This window comes from Cryptomeria japonica, chromosome 9, assembly GCF_030272615.1.
Source record: "Cryptomeria japonica chromosome 9, Sugi_1.0, whole genome shotgun sequence".
Classification (NCBI taxonomy): domain Eukaryota; kingdom Viridiplantae; phylum Streptophyta; class Pinopsida; order Cupressales; family Cupressaceae; genus Cryptomeria; species Cryptomeria japonica.
The window spans coordinates 207,814,610-207,835,882 of NC_081413.1; the positions used below are offsets into that span (position 1 = coordinate 207,814,610).

General features: G+C 38.9%; 1 protein-coding gene across 3 annotated transcripts in view; it reads right to left on the reverse strand.

Annotated features, from left to right (window-relative positions):
• The window catches only part of LOC131044523 (DNA repair protein XRCC2 homolog), a 120,150-nt gene that overhangs the window by 54,916 nt on the left and 43,961 nt on the right, over positions 1-21,273 (reverse strand). For 2 of the 3 annotated variants that reach the window (XR_009105686.2, XM_057977867.2), the window contains exon 5: positions 1,015-1,080. The exons of the other annotated variant lie outside the window; for it this stretch is intronic. Coding sequence is in view for 1 of the 2 variants with exons in the window: in XM_057977867.2 (XP_057833850.1) it covers positions 1,015-1,080 (66 nt within the window). In the remaining variant the exon portion in view is untranslated. The remainder of the gene's footprint in view (positions 1-1,014; positions 1,081-21,273) is intronic. 3 annotated transcript variants of the gene reach the window in all.

Genomic DNA, 21,273 nt, shown 5'->3' on the forward strand with positions numbered 1-21,273 from the left:
TTGAATCAACCTCAAACCAAAATCTCAAACCCAAATCTGAACCCGTTCCAAGACCAGCAATTTAGACCTATAGGAATGATTTACCCTAATAATCATTATGGAGAGTGCATAATTTGAAGAGGCAATCAGATGAGAGTCATTTATTTTCCTGTAACTTTTAATTATTGCCACCTTTTTCTTCTGTTTACCTTTTTGTAATCTTTTCCTTACTCATGTGCTAGACATATTTTCTTGAATAAATATATTCTCTGAGCTATTTCAAGAAATGTTTAGCTTGTATAAAATGTTTGTAAATATACTACAGCAGAACTATTGCTATTAATGATTATACGTTTTGATTTGTAAGTGAACATTCAAATGCATATGTAAAAATAATTAATGAGATTTATTACTTTCATCATATAAATAAATTGGCATAAACAAATTCAACATGTTTTAAACTTTAAAGACAATAAATAGTAAGGGAGAAAATATATCTTGAATATGTGAAAACACCATTAGATGCATATTGCAATACTTCAATGGCAACTAACGTGAGACTTCATTTTTGTTAATGGATTGTTTTATTCCCTTCCATTAATGTAATACTAAAAGATGTTGGCAGTTAAGACAATAAATAAAAGATCAATTGCTTTACTTAGTACCCATAAAATCTTTTAAAAAACATCAGTAATTAAATTATATGCTAAGCATGTAATATTAGATATATCAGATAGATTCATTGTAAAACAATCAAACATACAAAACTTATGAAAGAGGGATTTGATTATAACAGTAGAAAAATTGTAAGTGATTAAATCACCAATATAGAAAGACGGATGACCTGACAGGCTGACTCATTTAGGAAAAAATGTTCAAAGCAATGAAATTTCATTTAAGGAAAGTTTAGCAACAATTTAACCATCCTTTAATAGTTCAGATTCATTGGAGACACCAAATAAATTCAAGTTAACATTTACCCCAAAAATCCAATACACATTGAAAAAAGATAGATACCTTTGCTAGAGAGCATACCTACTAGCATTATTGTCTATTGAGGCAGACTTTAAAGCTCGATCAAGCCAGTAAAAAGCACTTATGCTGAATGGAAACAAGCAAACATAAAGACCAATTGATTGTCACCTTAGGACGCTTCAGAAACTTTTATCAATCAATTGACCAAAAATTTTCTGTTGTGAAAATCCAATAAAGCAATATATACCATCCTTGAGCATGTTCCTAAAAAATATCTACCAACTATATTAAAATTGTGTCAAACAAACAATTAATCATATTTCATTGCTTATTCAACCTATACTATGATCAACTAAGAATATTAAATGAAATGCATCTACCATGAGCGATACTCTTGTTCAAAATAAATTCTATGCATGACATATATAAAGAGCTAAGAAGAAGCCTATGTTCCCTAGCTAATTTTTGGAGAACCAAAAGCGTATAAATATTTCAAATAAAAACATATTTACCATTAGTATGCAATATAAAACACTAGACAAAAAAACTTCAATTATACAATTGTGCTATTTTTTGGCGCTTAGCACAAACCAATCCAAGCAAGACCATAATCTTGGAACCTACAAGATATCGGGATGATCTTTGATACAAATGAACCTACTGTGAATAAATGGAAATGGTTTAGTTTTAAAGGTTAAATCCTCTCACCTTTCCCCAAGTAGCTATGGCATTACCTTGGGTCTTGAATAGCATTGCATTTCATATTTAACATAATTAATTATGACAGTAGACTACCATGTGCTCCATTGTTTTTGTGTATTTTTAATGTGTTTCACTACACTTTCAAGCAATGAATCTATTAAGAGAACACAAGACTAGGAGACATAAGGAGCTATACAATAATACAGAAGGAATGCCAACTTGTACTTAAAATATCCCCAAAATCATTCATAAGATGGGGACACACATGAAACGCATCCATCTTAGTACGCACATATATGACTTTAGTGTTTAATCATCCTCAACTTCCAAATGAATTTTCCTTGTAGCATGAGGAAGGTAACATGTTATACAATTAAATTCCTACTGATTGTGTGCCAACCTTAAATGGATTCAGTTCACTCAATTTTTTTCCCGAGTATAGACTGCTGCAGTCAATGACTCAATAGAACCAACTAGATATAAATATTAAACTAGAAAAGTCTAAACATTGACCTATAGTTAAAAAATTATGACCAAGGAATGAACCCAAATATGAATGTGTAGGATATTAAATGATTTTTGTTAAATGCATTACCAGTAATGCATTTTCTGTACATACCATTATGTAAAAATCTTTTTTGAGAATCAACTTTGTGCTATATCAAACCATACTTCATGGCCCACCTTTCATGAGTAGTGGTTCACAAGAAGCCATCTCTCATGGGCTTGAATGATCTACACTGCACTCATGAGAAATGAATTCTGTGATGTCCCCTTTTTGTTGACATCAGATATTCAATGGGATTAGCCTATTACTGACCCTCGTAGGCTAATAAGATTGAATAGAGGGTTCTTTGAATAATGCAGCTTCTCCAGTGGTCAGAGTTTTGTAGGTTTGGCTTTCGTTCGGCTTCATTTGGACTCCGTATGCGTTACTTACTATTTATAGTAAGTCAGAGATGTTAGAGATGGACCCCTGCTATTTTTAGTAAAGGGGTATGGTCGTATGCAGCTTCATCATGTCAGCTCCCAGTTCAGACGACATTCAAAAAGGATGAGTAATAATGGAGATATTAATGTTTATTTAGTTTAAATAAACATTAATGGTTCTGAGCTTATATTATTAAGTTATAATATAAACTTAATATTATAACTTAAGTGAGGGTTGAGGTATCATAAGTTGGGGCCATTGGAATTAATTAATTAGACTCTCAAATCAAGGTAATTATTAAATGATAAAGTGCATCTAATTTTATTATCATTTAATATCATTTAATGAGCAAAGGAGAAATCGAACTTGTGAGGGAAATATATATTGTCTTGAAGAACTCAAACCTCATTGTGAATTATGCATTTTGATACTTGAAGAATTTTGGAGAGGAAGAAGCCAAGGGTTTCGAATTTCCAGGCCATTGGAGAACGTGATACTCTTCAATGTTGCAGCTGCTGTGAAGTGGTGAAATATCCACCGAATTGTGGCATTCGGGAGAGCTTCATCCAGGAGTTCTATTTGTGCTTAAAGTTGGAGAATTTTATCAAGAGTTTGAAGGGGTTTAAAGATTGATCAATTAGAGACTTGTGGCTTCTACTTGGCAGCCATTAAAGAGAAGATTGCAGGCTTTTATCAGCTGCTACAGTACCCGTGAATAGAAAATTGCTACAGTACCCGTGAATAGTAAATCGCTACGGTACTAATACATTTTAGAAGAGTTAATCTACAGAAATTCAAAGGGGTTTGAAGAGCGATTTTCAGATTGTTGGAGGCTACATTTATTGCTGTTAGTACCACTCATTGGCACATGGGAATTACATGTATGTATGACAAGTGTTTGTGTTAATGACAATCTGTTGTAAGTGCATTTTGGTCTCTTAGAATGCATGCCAAATGTTCGTAGAAATGTCTAACAGCTGTAGATGCATATTTCATATGATTTCAGTCACAAATTGTCATTGAAAGGTTAGTGGTAGGTGTTACATTGCATTCTCATTTAGTTTCAGACTTTGATATATGACCTTTGAGTTCAATGAATGCATATTATCATCTCATAAATCAGAATATCAAAAAGAAACCACAATCAGCAAATACAAAAGTTTCATGACAAGTGTTTGACAATATTCCTTGAGCATTTAAATCATAAATTTTCAATTAGATTTGGCAAGGGATATTATAGTGGTATCAGAGCGGTTTCCAGCCAACCTGTTGGGTAGATTGATTCAGCTAGTTAATCATGGTTACTTCAAGTACCCAAAATCAGTGGGACCAAAATATGAAGCAAGTGTATTCCTCATTGGAAAAGTTAAAACAAAACCAGAAGAAGCTGGATGAATTGACTTCACACCCTGCAAAACTTGATAGAATTGTTTGGTATATGACATCTATTTTTAAGGGGAAGGAGAAACATGAGGACTTTACAAGGGAAGTATCTAGAAACCTCTGTTATGAATTTCTAGCAACTTGTGACCAGCATACAGCTGAACCTATGGCGAGCAAAAATCAGACTTACATGGAGAAAAATGTTGAGCACAAGATACTTCATGATGACTCCAAGAGTGAAGAGGAGCAAGAGCAAAAAAATAGGGTAAAATTTGAAGTGGGTGATGATGAGTCCCTTCATGATTCCTTTGGGGCTGATGTTAAATGCACTCACGAAAATCCAGAGGGAAAAGTAACAGGTGAAGTGTGGACCAGCAGTATTGAGACCGGGTCTATTTCAGTTGATCTTCACCCAGTTGATGTTACAGATGGTAGAAAGGAAGAAACGGTGGATTCTACAGGACAGGATTGCATGAGTCTCCTAGTTGGTGACATGGAGGTTATGATTGGGGACTCTTTTGATACTCCTAAGAGTGAACTTACTTCTCTGCATGAGGTTAGTGATTCACCATCCACTGAGTCTACTTTTTGGAGTGTTGATGAGGAGTTTGGGTTGGGAACTACTGCTGCTCTAGTACCAAACCAGCAAGAGGACACTTTAGAAGAATATTTTGATGAGAGTCAAGCTCTCCTTTGGCAGCCCACAACTTCTACTAATGAATTTTCCTTTGTCCGTAAGTCTGATTTGGAGAGCCAACTAAAGGTTGGTGAAGATAAGATTGTTACAGCATTGTCCCATTTTGATCGATTCCGCAAGATGGTGGAAACTCATCTATGGAAAGTCCAACTTGAAGGGAGATATAGAGGCGTTGAGGAGGTTTCATCTATCTCTGAATTGCAAGCATTTAAGACAGCCATGGAGATTACGAAAAATAATTATTTAACTCTTCTTTCCGATAGAGATCACCTACTTGAATTGGGTGTTATATATTCTGATGCATTGAGGACGAAGGAAGAAGAAGTAGACTCACTCACTAATGAGCTCAGGAATACTAAGGAAACCCTAGAGGCTACCTTAGTGGCACTTCGGCTAGCTGAAAATCAGATTGTTGAGCTTAATCAGAAATCAAATTTGTCACACTCTACTTCAGGTCAACAATCAAATGTAACAATTGAGGAGGACCAACAGGTAACCGAAGTTGATGAACTCTGGGTGGATGAGATGGTACAGGAAGGTTTCGTGAACAACAAAGAGATAGATGCATATGAGCATGATGCTGATTGTAAATCAGCTGTCTCACATTACGATACAAATAGTAGCTTTGAAGTTAAGACTTTAACATGGAGTGCAAATCAGTTTCATCGAGTTGAACCTCTTGCTATAGTCTATGAAAATGTGTATCCAGAGGTGGAGGCGGTAACACAAGCCATGGGCCAAGTTGATAGGATTGCCACACTTGTTGATTATCTCATACAACATTAGTCTCAAGATGGAGTTTCCATGACAGGCTTACAAACCATTAGGCATGCATTCGGAAGGATTAAAGCAGATATCTCGGTAATACTTCCTGATATCGATCATGCCTCTTCATGTGATGAACAAGATGAATCATACTATATTGTGACTAATGATTCTGAGAGTGCAATATCAAGTGGTGCCCGTAATTCTACTATCACTGAGGTTGTCATTGATGATAGCACGTGGGTTGGTCGGAATGAGTATGATTCATCTACATTCGGTAGGCCGATTGTGTTTAGTGATGAGCCATTAACTGAGGTTGGTGCCTTTATCGCAACTATATAGTGAGAAACGCTCATCATTTTTCTTTTGATCCACACGTGGATGACCTAATGATGCATAGGTGTGGATTGGCTCAGGGATTATATCATCCCTTGTGGGATGGAGGGTCGCCATCTATAGAAGATGGGACTAGAGGCTGCAAGTACTTGATTCAGATGGTTGTAGGAAATTATTTGTAAGGACACCAGTCAGTTTTCCATCATATTGATGTGTATCCGACAGGGTTGGTCACTCTTATATCACCGAGTTTTCATACGGATACATGGTTACAGGGTGATTATGGTGTCAGTAGCTGCAAGATGGATTACTTGTCGAGTCAGCACATTTGTGGGAGTCTATCAGAGGTGAGAGATAGTTGTGGAGTTGCAGATACCTTCAAGAATTTGTATCTCTTTATCGAAGATGGATGTGAGTGTAGCTTGCTTTGGGACCCGAGTGATGACAGGGTTAACACTGTAGTTTGGGTGGGGTCCATTGGTTGGCTTCACCACTTTTGGCATGGTGAAGATGAGATCAAAGTTGAGCACCAGGAATTTGAGGATCTGTGTTGCATGCTTCTATTCGAGGTTTGGGATCTTTTGGGTGCATCAGGATTTTAGACAGAGCTTGCAAAGGAATTTATGGGTGTGCATATGATGTCGAACATCTACACTTTCACATTTGAGCCTCATGTACGTGATTTGTTTCAGATGCACAGTTCAGTGCCACATGTGATGGACAGTTTGTATGACAGCATACCTTGTGCCAAGTTTGGTAGCAACCAAGATCAGTGTTATGAGTTGCTTACACCTGAGACTCTTATTCCAGTGACACCAGATGGCGGGGATGAGTTGATTCAGCAGGTTCAGCTTGATGTGCCAGGGTTACAAGATGATGGGAATGGATATGGGATAGACTAGCCTAGTCTATGCTCCTTGATCCTTTCCTTGGATCACCAGGTGTTCCAACCACACCCTAGGGCCTCTAGGACTTCCCTTGCTTGAGGAATCCCCTGACCTTGCCCAATCCACCCACCAACAACCTGTGATACTTCTCCCAAGGTCACACCTACTCACAAGCTTGAAAACCCTCACATAGGCTAATAAGGGTTTAGCTCCTCCTACACCTTCTTAGGTCCTAGCAAGGATAGGACAAGTCTTTGACATAGTTTTCCATCCATTCATGTGCCCCCAAGAGGTTTTGACCTTCCTATTTGTTACCGATCTCACTATTTTGCTTCTTTCCTACAAAATAAGGCTACAAAGAATGTGCCCAATTAGGCCTCCATTTTGGACTTTTGGGTCTCCCTCTTGCAAACGATGCTCAAACTTGTGAGACTTCCCAAAGGGATTGCTATTCATTTGGCAAAGGCTCAAAGATTTTCCTGGTTTTGGGCCTCCAAGTGTCCATACACTGCCCTAGGTGAATTTAGGGGTTTTTGAGGGTTTTTAGGCCTGCCAGGGTCACAATGATGGTTTGTTGTCTTTACCACCTTATCTGGATTGGTGGAAGCTCCTCCTTCTCACCAATGGTGCTCCACACACCCCTCTACAACTCCTCCAAAGGGTGTCTCCTTCCTTGTCCTACCTTGCTCTCATGGACCTCTGCAACCTCAACCCTTCCTAGCTGGGCACAGTCCAGTCTCGCCTAGGAGTGGGTCTTTGAAAGGCTTTCCTGCATCTTCAGGGGCCCTGCTTCCTCTGAGGTACTGTACAAGGTCTGCACTCCTATTCCCCATGGTTTCATGGTGTTTCCACAATGGGGATAGGAGTTGTCAACCCATTTACACAAAACAGTCCAAAACTGGACAGTGAAAGAGTAACTTCACAAAATATTTACAAAACACACAAAACCTGCACAATAAACCTAACCTAATTGCTCAAAATGAAAGTATCTCTCAACACCGTTTAGTTTGCAAAACAATCCATTGTCAATCTGTTAATGCTCCATTTGTGCCGACTGGAAACAAAAACACAGTCACAGTCAAGGTCTTTTCCCTTGGGCCGTACAATCTGACATCCAACCCCTCATTTTAGGGTTTGCAACAATATATAATGTCTTTGCCTCGGTTTGTGTGCCAAGGTTAGGGTTCTCCACACCTAGCTAAGGTTATTACCTATTAGGTGGAAAAGTTGCATGACAACTTTGAAAAGTTGTCATGCAACTTTTTGCAACTTTTGAGCAACTTTTGCAATGTTGCTTTTCTTGACTTTTGGGCCTACATTGGGCTATCCTATGGACACAACCATGCTAAAAGGACCCCAAACTCATCAATGGCACACATACTCTCTACTCCACAAGAAAACTAAACCTAGACTTGTGAACCTAGGACCTAAACTAGGACCTAAACAAGACCAATGAGCTCTTGGCTCTTATTACATTTACATGGCTTCTTAAAGAAGCAAAATTCCAACAAAAATCAAATGGAGGAAGACCTTAGAAGGGTGCTCCCGCACCATACTCCCCCTCTGCACAGAATTAAGGAACTAGGGGAGAGATGAGAGCCGGGTCAATACCAAGTTTCTTGAACCTGCCCTCTTCAATCCAAGTGGCTTCAGACTCAGGTTGACCTACCCACTTCACCAAGTGTTCCATGTAGACCTGGTGTCTAGTAGACTTCTTCACCCTTGACTCCAAGATCTCCTCTGCTATGGGCTGCTTCACTTGAGGTAAGGTATTCATATCCAAGTCCTGCAGCACCTTGGCTTGATTTTCAGTTTGCCCTGCTATTTCACCTTTATATAATATCAGATCAGCAACATTGAAGACTGGTGATATAGCCAAATCTAAAGGAAGATCCACCTTGTAGGCGTTCTCACCATATTTGGACAGAATTCTACAAGGTCCTACCCTCTTCATTTGTAGCTTAGTAGGCTTGCCGCTTTGCATTCTAGCTTTGCTTAAATGGACCATCACATAGTCACCCACTTTGAATTGAACCTCTCTCCTTTTTTCATCCACTTTAGCTTTCAGTTTTTGAGTAGACTCTAGGATGGCTCTCTTGACCTGTTCTTGGACTTCCTTGATGGTTTGAGTGAAGTCCTCTGCTTGCCCACTCTTCATCTCCATGGCACCAAGTTCTCTTAGTTCACACACCCCTCTTGGATGTCTGCCATAGACAACCTCAAAAGGACTCCTTCTAGTGGTCCTATTTACACTGTTATTGTAGGCATACTTAGCTTGTGGAATAACTAGATCCCAAGTCTGCCCATACTCCTTGGTTAGACACCTCAACAAGTTGCCTAACACCCTGTTAATGACTTCAGTTTGACCATCAGTTTGTGGATGGTAAGCTAAGCTGAATGATAAATTAGTCCCTAGTCTTCTCCATAAGGTTTGCCAAAAATGGCCCATGAACTTGCTATCCCTATCTGAAACAATACTTAATGGGAGTCCATGAATCCTTACAATCTCCTTAAAGAAGAGATGTGCAATATAACTAGCATCATGAGTAGTTCTACATGGAATAAAATGGCTCATCTTAGAAAATCTGTCTACCACCACATAGATGCTATCCATACCTGTCTTTGTCTTGGGGAGTCCTACCACAAAGTCCATGCTCACACACTCCCAAGGCCTATTTGGGACTGGTAATGGTTGATAGAGGCCTGCATTACTGGATACTCCTTTTGCCCTTTGACACACACCACATTGCTCCACATACCTTCTCACATCCCTTGGTAACCTAGGCCAATAGTAGTACCTCTGTACTAGATCCAAAGTTTTATTGATTCCAAAGTGTCCACTTAGACTACCATTGCGTTTCTCTTGTATGAGATTTTCTCTCATGGATCCTCTAGGCACACATAACTGATTGCCTTTGAACAAGAGATCATTTTGAAGAGTGTAATCTGCATACTCACCATGAAAATGATTCTCAAACTCCTTGCAGACCTTGTAGGCTGATGAGAAGTCCTCATCTTCTTCATAGAGATCCTTGAAACCTTCTATCCCTATGCTCTGCAATTGTAACTCTTGGACAGTCAACAACTTTATGCTTAAAGCATCTGCCACCTTGTTAAGCTACCCCTTTTTATGCTTGATGGTAAAGGTAAAGGATTGGAGGTACTCCATCCACTTCAAATGTCTATTGCTAAGCTTCTCTTGAGTGTTGATGTAACTCAAAGCCTGGTTATCTGTGAACACCACAAATTCCTTTGGGAGTAGGTAATGCCTCCACTTCTTGAGAGACTGAACTAGTGGATACAACTCTAGATCATATGCTGAATACCTCTTCTTTGCCTCATTAAGCTTCTCACTGAAAAATGCCATAGGCCTTCCCTCTTGACTCAATACAGCCCCTACTGCAATTCCACTTGCATCACATTCCAATGTGAATATCTTGTCAAAAGTAGGTAAGAGTAGGATGGTTTTGTGGCTACTTCTTGCTTCAATAATTGGAATGCTTCATCAGCTTGTTCAATCCATTTGAACTTAGTTTTAAGGCCTCCTTTTATGGTGTCAAGTACCGGTGCACATATGCCACTAAAGTTCCTCACAAACTTTCTATAGAATTGGGCTAAACCATGGAAACTCCTAACTTCAGTCCCTGTTTTAGGGGCAGGCCAATTCAAGATCGCCTCCACTTTGCTTGGATCCATCTTCAAGGTTCCCTTAGACACCACAAACCCCAAGTAGACTAACTCTTGCTTCAAAAAGTCACACTTCTCTAAGTTGATTGCCAACTTCTCTTCATGCAACCTCTCTAGGACTAACCTCAAATGTTCTAGGTGCTCCTCTTTGGTTCTGCTATAGATGAGTATGTCATCTAAGTACACCACCACAAATCTGCCTGTGAAGTCCTTCAACACCTCATTCATCAACCTCATGAAGGTGCTTGGGGCATTGGTAAGTCCAAATAGCATCACAAGCCATTCATACAACCCTTTTGTGGTCTTAAAAGCGGTCTTCCACTCATCACCCTCCTTAATTCTAATCTGATGATAACCACTTTTAAGGTCCAACTTAGTAAAATACATGGCACCTCCTAAATAGTCCATCAAATCCTCTATTCTAGGAATAGGAAATCTGTACCTTATGGTGATCCTATTGATTGCCCTTGAATCAGTACAAAGTCTCCACTTGCCTCCCTTCTTTGTTGCTAGTACTACCGGGACTGCACATGGGCTGATGCTCTTCTTGATTTGTCCTTGATACAACAACTCCTGCACTTGCCTTGCCACCTCCTTGTTTTGATCAGGAGTGAGCTTATATGATGCTTTATTGGGCAGGGATGCACCGGGGACAAAGTCTATTTGATGGCTTATAGACCTTCTTGGTGGAAGTGTTGCAGGTGCTCCATCACTCACTATATCTTTATACTCTTGCAACATTTGTTTTACCTCCTTAGGTACCTCTGTCTGCAACTTATCTTCCTCCTCCTTTGGCTTCACAAAGATGGCACATCCCACTGTCTCCTCTTCATGTAGCAGGTGTAAGAACTCTTTACCAGTATTAAGTAAGACACTAGGTGTTCTTGAGGTTCCCTCATCATTCTCTGTCAAAGACTGAATCTTATAGGTTTTGCTGTCCTTCTTGAAGGAAATGGAGTTCTCCTCTCCATCATAGATCATCTTCCTATCAAATTGCCAAGGTCTACCTAGCAGCAGATGACAAGCATCCATGGGTAACACATCACAAAGGATCTTATCCTTGTATCCTCCAATAGAGAACTCTACCCAAGTCTGTTCATTGACAAGCACACTCTGTCCTTGATTCAACCATGTCACCTTGTAAGGGCTAGTGTGGGGTATCTTTGTGAGTTTCAACTTCTTGGCTGCCTCATCTGATATGATGTTATCAGTTGACCCTGAATCAACTATCACCTTGCAAACCTTATCAAAGATTTTGCATCTCACCCAAAACAATGCTCTCCTATGCTTAGGTTCATCCTTAACCGGCTGTCTTATCAAGACTCTATTGAACATCAGATTTTCTCCAATCTCTGATTCAATATGGTCCACCTCAGGTGTTTTGCTGCTTGATGTGTCTTCATGGGCATAAGCAACCCTCTTTCCATTGTTTGATTAGGTAGGCTTGTCAAGGCATCTATAGGCCGGGTGTCCCAATTGACCACAATTGTAGCATTTCATGGTTGCAAAGTAGGAATTACCCCTGTTGGTACCTCTGCTCCTATTTAGGCCCCCTTGTGTACCTCTTCCTCGAGAATGGCCTCCTCTAAGAGTGGTTTCACTGTTATGCTCAGTCACCTTAGACTCTCCTTGATTCCTTTGCTCACTTGCCTTGCTTTGGTAACCACCTCGGTGATTCATTTGATCTCTACCTCTGCCTCTACCCCTATTGTTGGAGTCTCCCTTCCTCTTGTTCCTCTCTTCCACCTTGGCAGCAAGCTGATGACACTTTTGGACAGTGGTAGGAGTCCATAGGCTTATCTCCTCCTGGATGTTCCACTTTAGGCCACTTAGATACCTAGCCACCTTGATAGATTCCTCTTCTTGGACTTTGGATCTAAGACAAAGCTTTTGAAACTCCTCTGTGTAGGAGGTCACATCAAGGTCTTTTTGCTTCAATCCCTGTCTCTTCTTATGAAGTTGGACTTCATAATCCTCTGGCAAGTAGTTCTCCTTGATCTTACTCACCATGGCCTTCCAGTTTGCAATAGGTAGCTTTCCCATGCTAACTCTCTCCTCTTGCAAGTACTTCCACCATGTCAAGGTTGCTCCCCTTAGTCTTGATTTGGCAACCTTAACCTTATGTCTTGATTTGGCAACCTTAACCTTATGAGCTTCTATCACACCTTCACACTCAAAGTGGTTCTCCATACCCTCAATCCATTCCATGACGATGTCAATGTCCATCCTTCCACTGAAATGTGGCAATCCTTCAAAAACTTTTGTATTCAAAGCCTTGATGGCCTTTACGAAAGGTGCTTCATTGATTAAGGGGTCTGGTTCAGGTATGATGTCATCAAGATCAATAGCTTTCTTGCCTCTGTCACTGGTTTCCGCACCCCAGAGATCTTGTGCTCTCTGATCAACCACTTCTTGCAGCTTGTTCCTTATCTCACTCATAGCATCCTCAAGGAGTCTATTTTTCTCCTTTTGTTCTTCTACCTCCCTAGCCAGCTCTGCATTAGTGACCATTATGTTCTCCCCTACTGATTCGCCAAAATATAGAGACATGCACAGTCCACCAAATCTTTAACTGGCTCTGATACCACTCTAATGGGAATGGATATAGGATAAACTAACCTAGTCTATGCTCCTTGATCCTTTCCTTGGATCACCAGGTGTTCCAACCACACCCTAGGGCCTCTAGGACTTCCCTTGCTTGAGGAATCCCCTGACCTTACCCAATCCACCCACCAACAACCTGTGATACTTCTCCCAAGGTCACACCTACTCACAAGCTTGAAAACCCTCACATAGGCTAATAAGGGTTTAGCTCCTCCTACACCTTCTTAGGTCCTAGCAAGGATAGGACAGGTCTTTCACATAGTTTTCCATCCATTCATGTGCCCCCAAGAGGTTTTGACCTTCCTATTTGTTACCGATCTCACTATTTTGCTTCTTTCCTACAAAATAGGGCTACAAGGAATGTGCCCAATTAGGCCTCTATTACGGACTTTTAGGGCTCCCTCTTGCAAACGATGCTAAAACTTGTGAGACTTCCCAAAGGGACTACTATTCATTTGGCAAAGGCTCAAAGATTTTCCTGGTTTTGGGCCTCCAAGTGTCCGTACACTGCCCTAGGTGAATTTAAGGGTTTTTAAGGGTTTTTAGGCCTGCCAGGGTCACAGTGATGGTTTGTTGTCTTTACCACCTTATCTGGATTGGTGGAAGCTCCTCCTTCTCACCAATGGTGCTCCACACACCCCTCTACAACTCCTCCAAAGGGTGCCTCCTTCCTTGTCCTACCTTGCTCTCATGGACCTCTGCAACCTCAACCCTTCCTAGCTGGGCACAATCCAGTCTCGCCTAGGAGTGGGTCTTTGAAAGGCTTTCCTGCATCTTCAGGGGCCCTGCTTCCTCTGAGGTACTGTACAAGGTCTGCACTCCTATTCCCCATGGTTTCATGGTGTTTCCACAATGGGGATAGGAGTTGTCAACCCATTTACACAAAACAGTCCAAAACTGGACAGTGAAAGAGTAACTTCACAAAATATTTACAAAACACACAAAACCTGCACAATAAACCTAACCTAATTGCTCAAAATGAAAGTATCTCTCAACACCGTTTAGTTTGCAAAACAATCCATTGTCAATCTGTTAATGCTCCATTTGTGCCGACTGGAAACAAAAACACAGTCACAGTCAAGGTCTTTTCCCTTGGGCCGTACAATCTGACATCCAACCCCTCATTTTAGGGTTTGCAACAATATATAATGTCTTTGCCTCGGTTTGTGTGCCAAGGTTAGGGTTCTCCACGCCTAGCTAAGGTTATTACCTATTAGGTGGAAAAGTTGCATGACAACTTTGAAAAGTTGTCATGCAACTTTTTGCAACTTTTGAGCGACTTTTGCAATGTTGCTTTTCTTGACTTTTGGGCCTACATTGGGCTATCCTATGGACACAACCATGCTAAAAGGACCCCAAACTCATCAATGGCACACATACCCTCTACTCCACAAGAAAACTCAACCTAGACTTGTGAACCTAGGACCTAAACTAGGACCTAAACAAGACCAATGAGCTCTTGGCTCTTATTACATTTACATGGCTTCTTAAAGAAGCAAAATTCCAACAAAAATCAAATGGAGGAAGACCTTAGAAGGGTGCTCCTGCACCATAAGAGTCATTTGTTGATAGCAGGGACATTGTACAGGTCTTCACTTGGGATCCAGGTGGAGGAGTCTATTTGCCGACGAGATTGCTTGGGGACAAGCAATTTCAGGAGGGGCGGACTGTGATGTCCCCTTTTTGTTGACATCAGATATTCAATGGGATTAGCCTATTACTGACCCTCGTAGGCTAATAAGATTGAATAGAGGATCCTTTGAGGGATGCAACTTCTCCAGTGGTCAGAGTTTTGTAGGTTTGGCTTTCGTTCGGCTTCATTTGGACCCGTATGCATTACTTACTATTTATAGTAAGTCAGAGATGTTAGAGATGGACCCCTGCTATTTTTAGTAAAGGGGTATGGTCATATGCAGCTTCATCATGTCAGCTCCCAGTTTAGACGACGTTCAAAAAAGATGAGTAATAATGGAGATATTAATGTTTATTTAGTTTAAATAAATATTAATGGTTCTGAGCTTATATTATTAAGTTATAATATAAACTTAATATTATAACTTAAGTGAGGGTCGAGGTATCATAAGTTGGGGCCATTGGAATTAATTAATTAGACTCTCAAATCAAGGTAATTATTAAATGATAAAGTGCATCTAATTTTATTATCATTTAATATCATTTAATGAGCAAAGGAGAAATCGAACTTGTGAGGGAAATATATATATTATCTTGAAGAACTCGAACCTCATTGTGAATTATGCATTTTGATACTTAAAGAATTTTGGAGAGGAAGAAGCCAAGGGTTTCGAATTTCCAGGCCATTGGAGAACGTGATACTCTTCAATGTTGCAACTACTGTGAAGTGGTGAAATATCCATTGAATTGTGGTATTCGGGAGAGCTTCACCCAGGAGTTCTATTTGTGCTTAAAGTTGGAGAATTTTATCAAGAGTTTGAAGGGGTTTAAAGATTGATCAATTAGAGACTTGTGGCTTCTAGTTGGCAGACATTAAAAAGCAGATTGCAGGCTTTTATCAGCTGCTACAGTACCCATGAATAGGAAATCGCTACAGTACCTGTGAATAGTAAATCGCTACAGTACTAATACATTTTAGAAGATTTAATCTATAGAAATTCAAAGGTGTTCGAAGAGCGATTTTCAGATTGTTGGAGGCTACATTTATTGCTGTTAGTACCACTCATTGGCACATGGGAATTACATGTATGTATGACAAGTGTTTGTGTTAATGACAATCTGTTGTAAGTGTATTTTGGTCTCTTAGAATGCATGCCAAATGTTCATAGAAATGCCTAACAGCTGTACATGCATATTTCATATGATTTGAGTCACAAATTGTCATTGAAAGGTTAGTGGTAGGTGTTACATTGCATTCTCATTTAGTTTCAGACTTTGATATATGACCTTTTGAGTTCAATGAATGCATATTATCATCTCATAAATCAGAATATCAAAAAGAAACCACAATCAGCAAATACAAAATTTTCATGACAACAATATTCCTTGAGCATTTAAATCATAAATTTTCAATCAGATTTGGCAAGGGATATTACAGTGGTATGAGATGGCTTTGATACCACTGTAGTATCCCTTGCCAAATCTGATTGAAAAATTCTGATTTCAATGCTCAAGGAATATTGTCAAACACTTGTCATGAAACTTCTATACTTGTTGATTGTGGTTTCTTTTTGATATTCTAACTTAAGAGATGATAATATGCATTCATTGAACTCAAAAGGACATATATCAAAGTCTGAAACTAAATGAGAATGCAATGTAACACCTACCACTAACCTTTCAATGACAATGTGACTGAAATCGTATGAAATATGCATCTACAGTTGTTAGACATTTCTACGAACATTTGGCATGCATTCTAAGAAACCAAAATGCACTTACAACAAATTGTCATTAACACAAACACTTGTCATACATACATGTAATTCCCACGTGCCAATGAGTGGTACTAACAGCAATAAATGTAGCCTCCAACAATCTGAAATCGCTCTTCAAACCCCTTTGAATTTATGTAGATGAACTCTTCTAAAATGCATTAGTACTGTAGCATTTACTGTGCACGGGTACTGTAGCGATTTACTATTCATAGGTACTGTAGCGCACTGTTCACGGGCACTCTAGCAGCAAATAAATCTCTGAATATAATCCCTTTCAATCTACAAACAAACTCTGAAATAAACCCTCCAATCAACTCAATATTGACTCCTGAATGAAGCCAACTCTCACAAGCATAATCAGATGATATCGCACACCCTTTATATGCTGTTACAATGAAGAAGCCACGCTCTCCAATGCCGACGAGCCTTGAATCCTGCAAAAACCCTTCGTATTCTACACTTCAATGCTCTAGAGAAACTTCAATCAAAAACTCCAATCACATGATGAAGTTCGATTCCTTTTACACACTTATATTTCCTCAAGAAGTTCGAACTTCTTCAAAAAGCTCTTAATTAACATTAAAATGTTATAATATTTCATTGGCATCAATAATGTAATTAAACCTTGGGTTATGTGCTCATAAATTATTAATAAACTTGGGCCCCTTCTCATGATAAATAGACCCTCATTTAAGTGCTTTATAATATAAAGTCATTTTATAACTTAATAATATAAAATGGAGATATTAATGTTTAATTGAGCCAATTAAACATTAATATCTCCATGAATACTCTGTATTTTCAAACGTCGTTTGAACTGTGAGCTAACATGAGGAGACTGCATATGACCATACCCCTTTTACTAAAAATAGCAGGGGTCCATCTCTAACATCCCAAGACTTACTAAAAATAGTAAGTAGAGCAAATGATGTCCGAATGATGCCAAACGAAGACCAAACTGAAGCACTCTGAACACTAGGGATGATACCAATCCTCAAAAGACCCTCTAAACAATCCCATTAGCCTACAAGGGTCAGGGTAATAGGCTAATCCTCACTAAAGAACTGATGTCAACAAAAAGGGGACAGGTAATTACTAAAGTTTTATATTCCTTAATAAAGGAAAATAAAAGAAATGACTTGTCCTCACACATGTACTAGAGGACAAATTACATGTAGGGATTCCAAAAGACTATCCTAAACTAAATACAAATAAACCTAAGTCAAGTAAAGATTAAATATTCTAACATGATGCAAAATATAAAAATTAAAGAATATCTTTAAATCAATAGAGGCAACAAAGTATACAGGATTGCAGATCACATCTACTTAGCTTGTGTTCACTTGTATAAAGTAATTACCAAGTTTAGCTCTCAAGAAGACCCCACAAGGTGTTCAAAACAAAAACGTCCTCAATCTTTCGGACATCAATATAGAATTAACATGCCTCTCAATTTATTAAAAAAAGCGATCCAAATTATGACACTTTCTACAACAAAGCCAACCCACTTACAAGATTACAAGATTATGACATCCAAGATATATTATTGTTTTCTGAATAAAGGGGTGCAAACAAAGTCGGGCATTATGAATAATGCATTTTCCAGATAATGTGAATAAGAAGATGTTAAAGACCAACTTTGAGGATAGTGTTGGAAACACCTGGGTTTGCCCAAGTTCAGACTAGGCACTCGAGTTGAAACCTAGGGTCGGCCTAGAATTGAACCCGAACCCAATTCCACACCCAAATCCACAAATCGAGTAATAGAGGTCTGAGCTTTCAGATAAAGGCTAGATGAAGTTAAAAAGAAAAAGAGAAAGATTAGAAGCAAAGACAAGGCTTTGCCTAGTCCTAAAAGATTAGAAAAAGAAGGCAAAATTCCTAAATGTTTTGAGAAGTTTAGGAATTCTAAAAGTGACTCTCAATCATTATGCAAATGATGATCAATTGTAAAAGTTGGAATATTAAGGGGTTGGAATTCACTAACAGGAAATACATTGTTAGAAGATTTTTCAACCAAATCCACAACAAGGATGTAGTATTCTTGCAAGAAGCAAAATCTGTCAATTTTACTCTTGAAACTAATTTGAAGTTTATTTGGAAAGATGCCATGCAATTTTGTACTGCGCATGATAAAGGCAGAGGGGGAGTGGTCATTCTGCTCTGAAATGGTTGGTCCCCCTTTGTTACTGTGCATGTAGTCTCCCTTTGTAACAGAGCAGTGTGGATTACTATAGAGAGAGATAATAGAAAGTTTGGTCTATGTGCCATTTATACTCCCAATGAGAATTTGGAGAGACTCGATCTATTGATATGGATGTGTGAGATTCAAGACATCCCTTCGATTATAGGAGGTGACTTTAACATGGTGGAGAACCAGGAAGACAAGTCAAGAGGAAGTAAGATGGAGTGGAAAGGAAATGAGAAATTCTTCTATCTATACTGAAGAATAAGTTCAACCTCTTTGATCCTCTTGAAGGGTGTAGGAAAGATAAACAGCACATTTGGTTTACCTAGTGCAGCAGTCAAAAGGGGTCCAGGAGGATATACTATCACCTAACCAGATTTTATGCCAATAAGGATTACTTCAGATTTGGTCAGATATGTGATGAAAGTAGCATCAAGGTTGCCCCTTGCTCCTTATCTGATCATCATCCTATTTGTTGCAAAATACATATTGATAATGTCAGACCTAAAGACTGTGGTGAGCATGGTAAATTTCTTCTCAATACAAATTTGTTAAAAAATCATGAGTGCAATGATGCAATATTCGCTCTAAGAGAAATCAACAAATGGATGTTAAAAGACCAAACTCCCATTGAAAGATGGGATAGCAACGTCAAAAGTTGGGCCGGTATATTCCAGGTTATTAGGAAAAAAAGAGCATTATATTCCAGAAAACTGAAAATGGTCTTCAAGAAAAACTACTTGATCTGGAAAAGGATATACAATCTTATCCTAAAAACTTAAGAGTAAATGAAGAGTTAGTCATAGCAAAAAACCAATTGAGAGGTCTTCAAGAAACAAAGATATAAGGGTTAAGAGTTAGAACCAAATTGAATTGGCTTAACTATGGAGACAAGGGCTCCAAATTCTTCTTTAGGTATATCAAAACAAAGACTATCAGAGAACAAGCCGGTAATATTTAGTCTGATAGCAATCTGATTAATGATCCTGAGGAAATAAAAAAGACAATTTCATAGCTTCTATAAGACTCTATTCTCCACTGAAGGAAATAACTCTCGAGGACATAATACTGGAGAAAGATGTAAAAATTTAATTCCTAAGAAGATTTCAAAGGATATTGAAGATGAACTAAACTTGGCAATAGCTAGAGTTGAAAGTATAAATGCAATCCAAAAGTTAATAATGACAAAACCCCTGCAGTTGATGGCCTCCCCATTGAATTTTATAAGTGTGGATGGATTGCAAATGATCTGATGAAAGTATACATTGAAGCCATAATCAAAGGGTCCTTAGGAGACAATATCAATAAAGGTATCATCAAACTGCTCCCTAAGGATGGGGAGAAGACTCCAATTAAAAACCGGAGACCTATAACACTCCTTAATGTCTCCCATAAGATCTTGGCCAAAACATTGGCCCTTAGACTAGTGGATATACTTCCCAATTTTATTAGCTACACCCAAACTGGTTTCATCAAGAGTAGATACATTCTAGAGAATCTCATTACTAGATGGGAGGCCACAGAATGGGCCAGGACATCTAATCAAAACACTGGCGTTCTTTTGCTAGATTTTGAGAAAGCATATGATAGAATGGAATGGTCATTCTTGGTTGATGACACTTGAAGCATTTGGCTAACCAAGTGGTTACTATCAAATGGTAAAAATGCTTTTAAATGATCTTGTAGCTCAGGTTGATGTTAATGGCTCCCTACTTGATCTTTTTCCTCTAGGAAGGTGTATTAGTCAGGGCTGCCCTCTAGTTCCTTCTAGATTTGTGATAGCCTCTAAATGCTATTTATTATATTCTCAAGGACTCTAGCTTGTCTCCCGAAGCTAGAGGAGTCTCTCTCCCCAATGCAAAAGACTTGTTAAATGTTCAATTTGCTAATGATACAACAATGTTTGTTGATCTTGAGGAGAGTAATGTTGACTATCTTATACGCAAACTCAATTTGTTTTGTGAAGCATCTGAAGCCAAAATCTCCAAGGCTTAAACAACAATGCTTAGTTGAAATAGTGACCCCCACATTGGTTCAACAAGTACAAATTTCAATGGGGTGGACCTAACAAAATAGTTAGGTACCTGGGCATTCCCTTTGCCATTAATCCTTGTCTGAAAGAGGTGGGAATGGATTAGAAGCAAGATTGATAAAATACTCTATAAATGGAATAAGCAATACCTCTCCTTAGCTGGTAGGCTTCAGATTTGTAAGAAAATTTTATCTTCGTACAATCTATATTATTCATCAGCGTGTCTTTTTAGCAGCTACCAAGCGAATGAAATCCAAAAGAAGATTTAGACAATTCCTTTGGTCTGATGGAAGAGGTAATAGAAAAAAACATGCGGTGAAGTGGGATTGGTGTTGTTTAAAAAAGGTGGAAGGAGGCTGAGGATTGAAAGAAATCAAAAGACATGGCATCTCTCTAGCTAGTAAGTGGATCTATAAAACCTTGAGTGGTCATGAACTGTGGAAGGTGCTTGTCATGAACAATATCCAAGCTGTTGTTCCCAGACAAGCTAAGAGTTGGAAACAACTCCCTTTAAATGACATTCTCTTTGGTAACTTTTCAGTAATACCTGCTTAGTCCAACATATTTAAAAGTATTTGGAAATGCTGTGAAGCTAATAGAGAACATATTAAAGGATGCGAATTTTTGAGTTGTAATAGTTGTGCATTAAATTCTGAGAGATCCATCTGGCAGAACCATTCAGAAAAGGATAAACCAG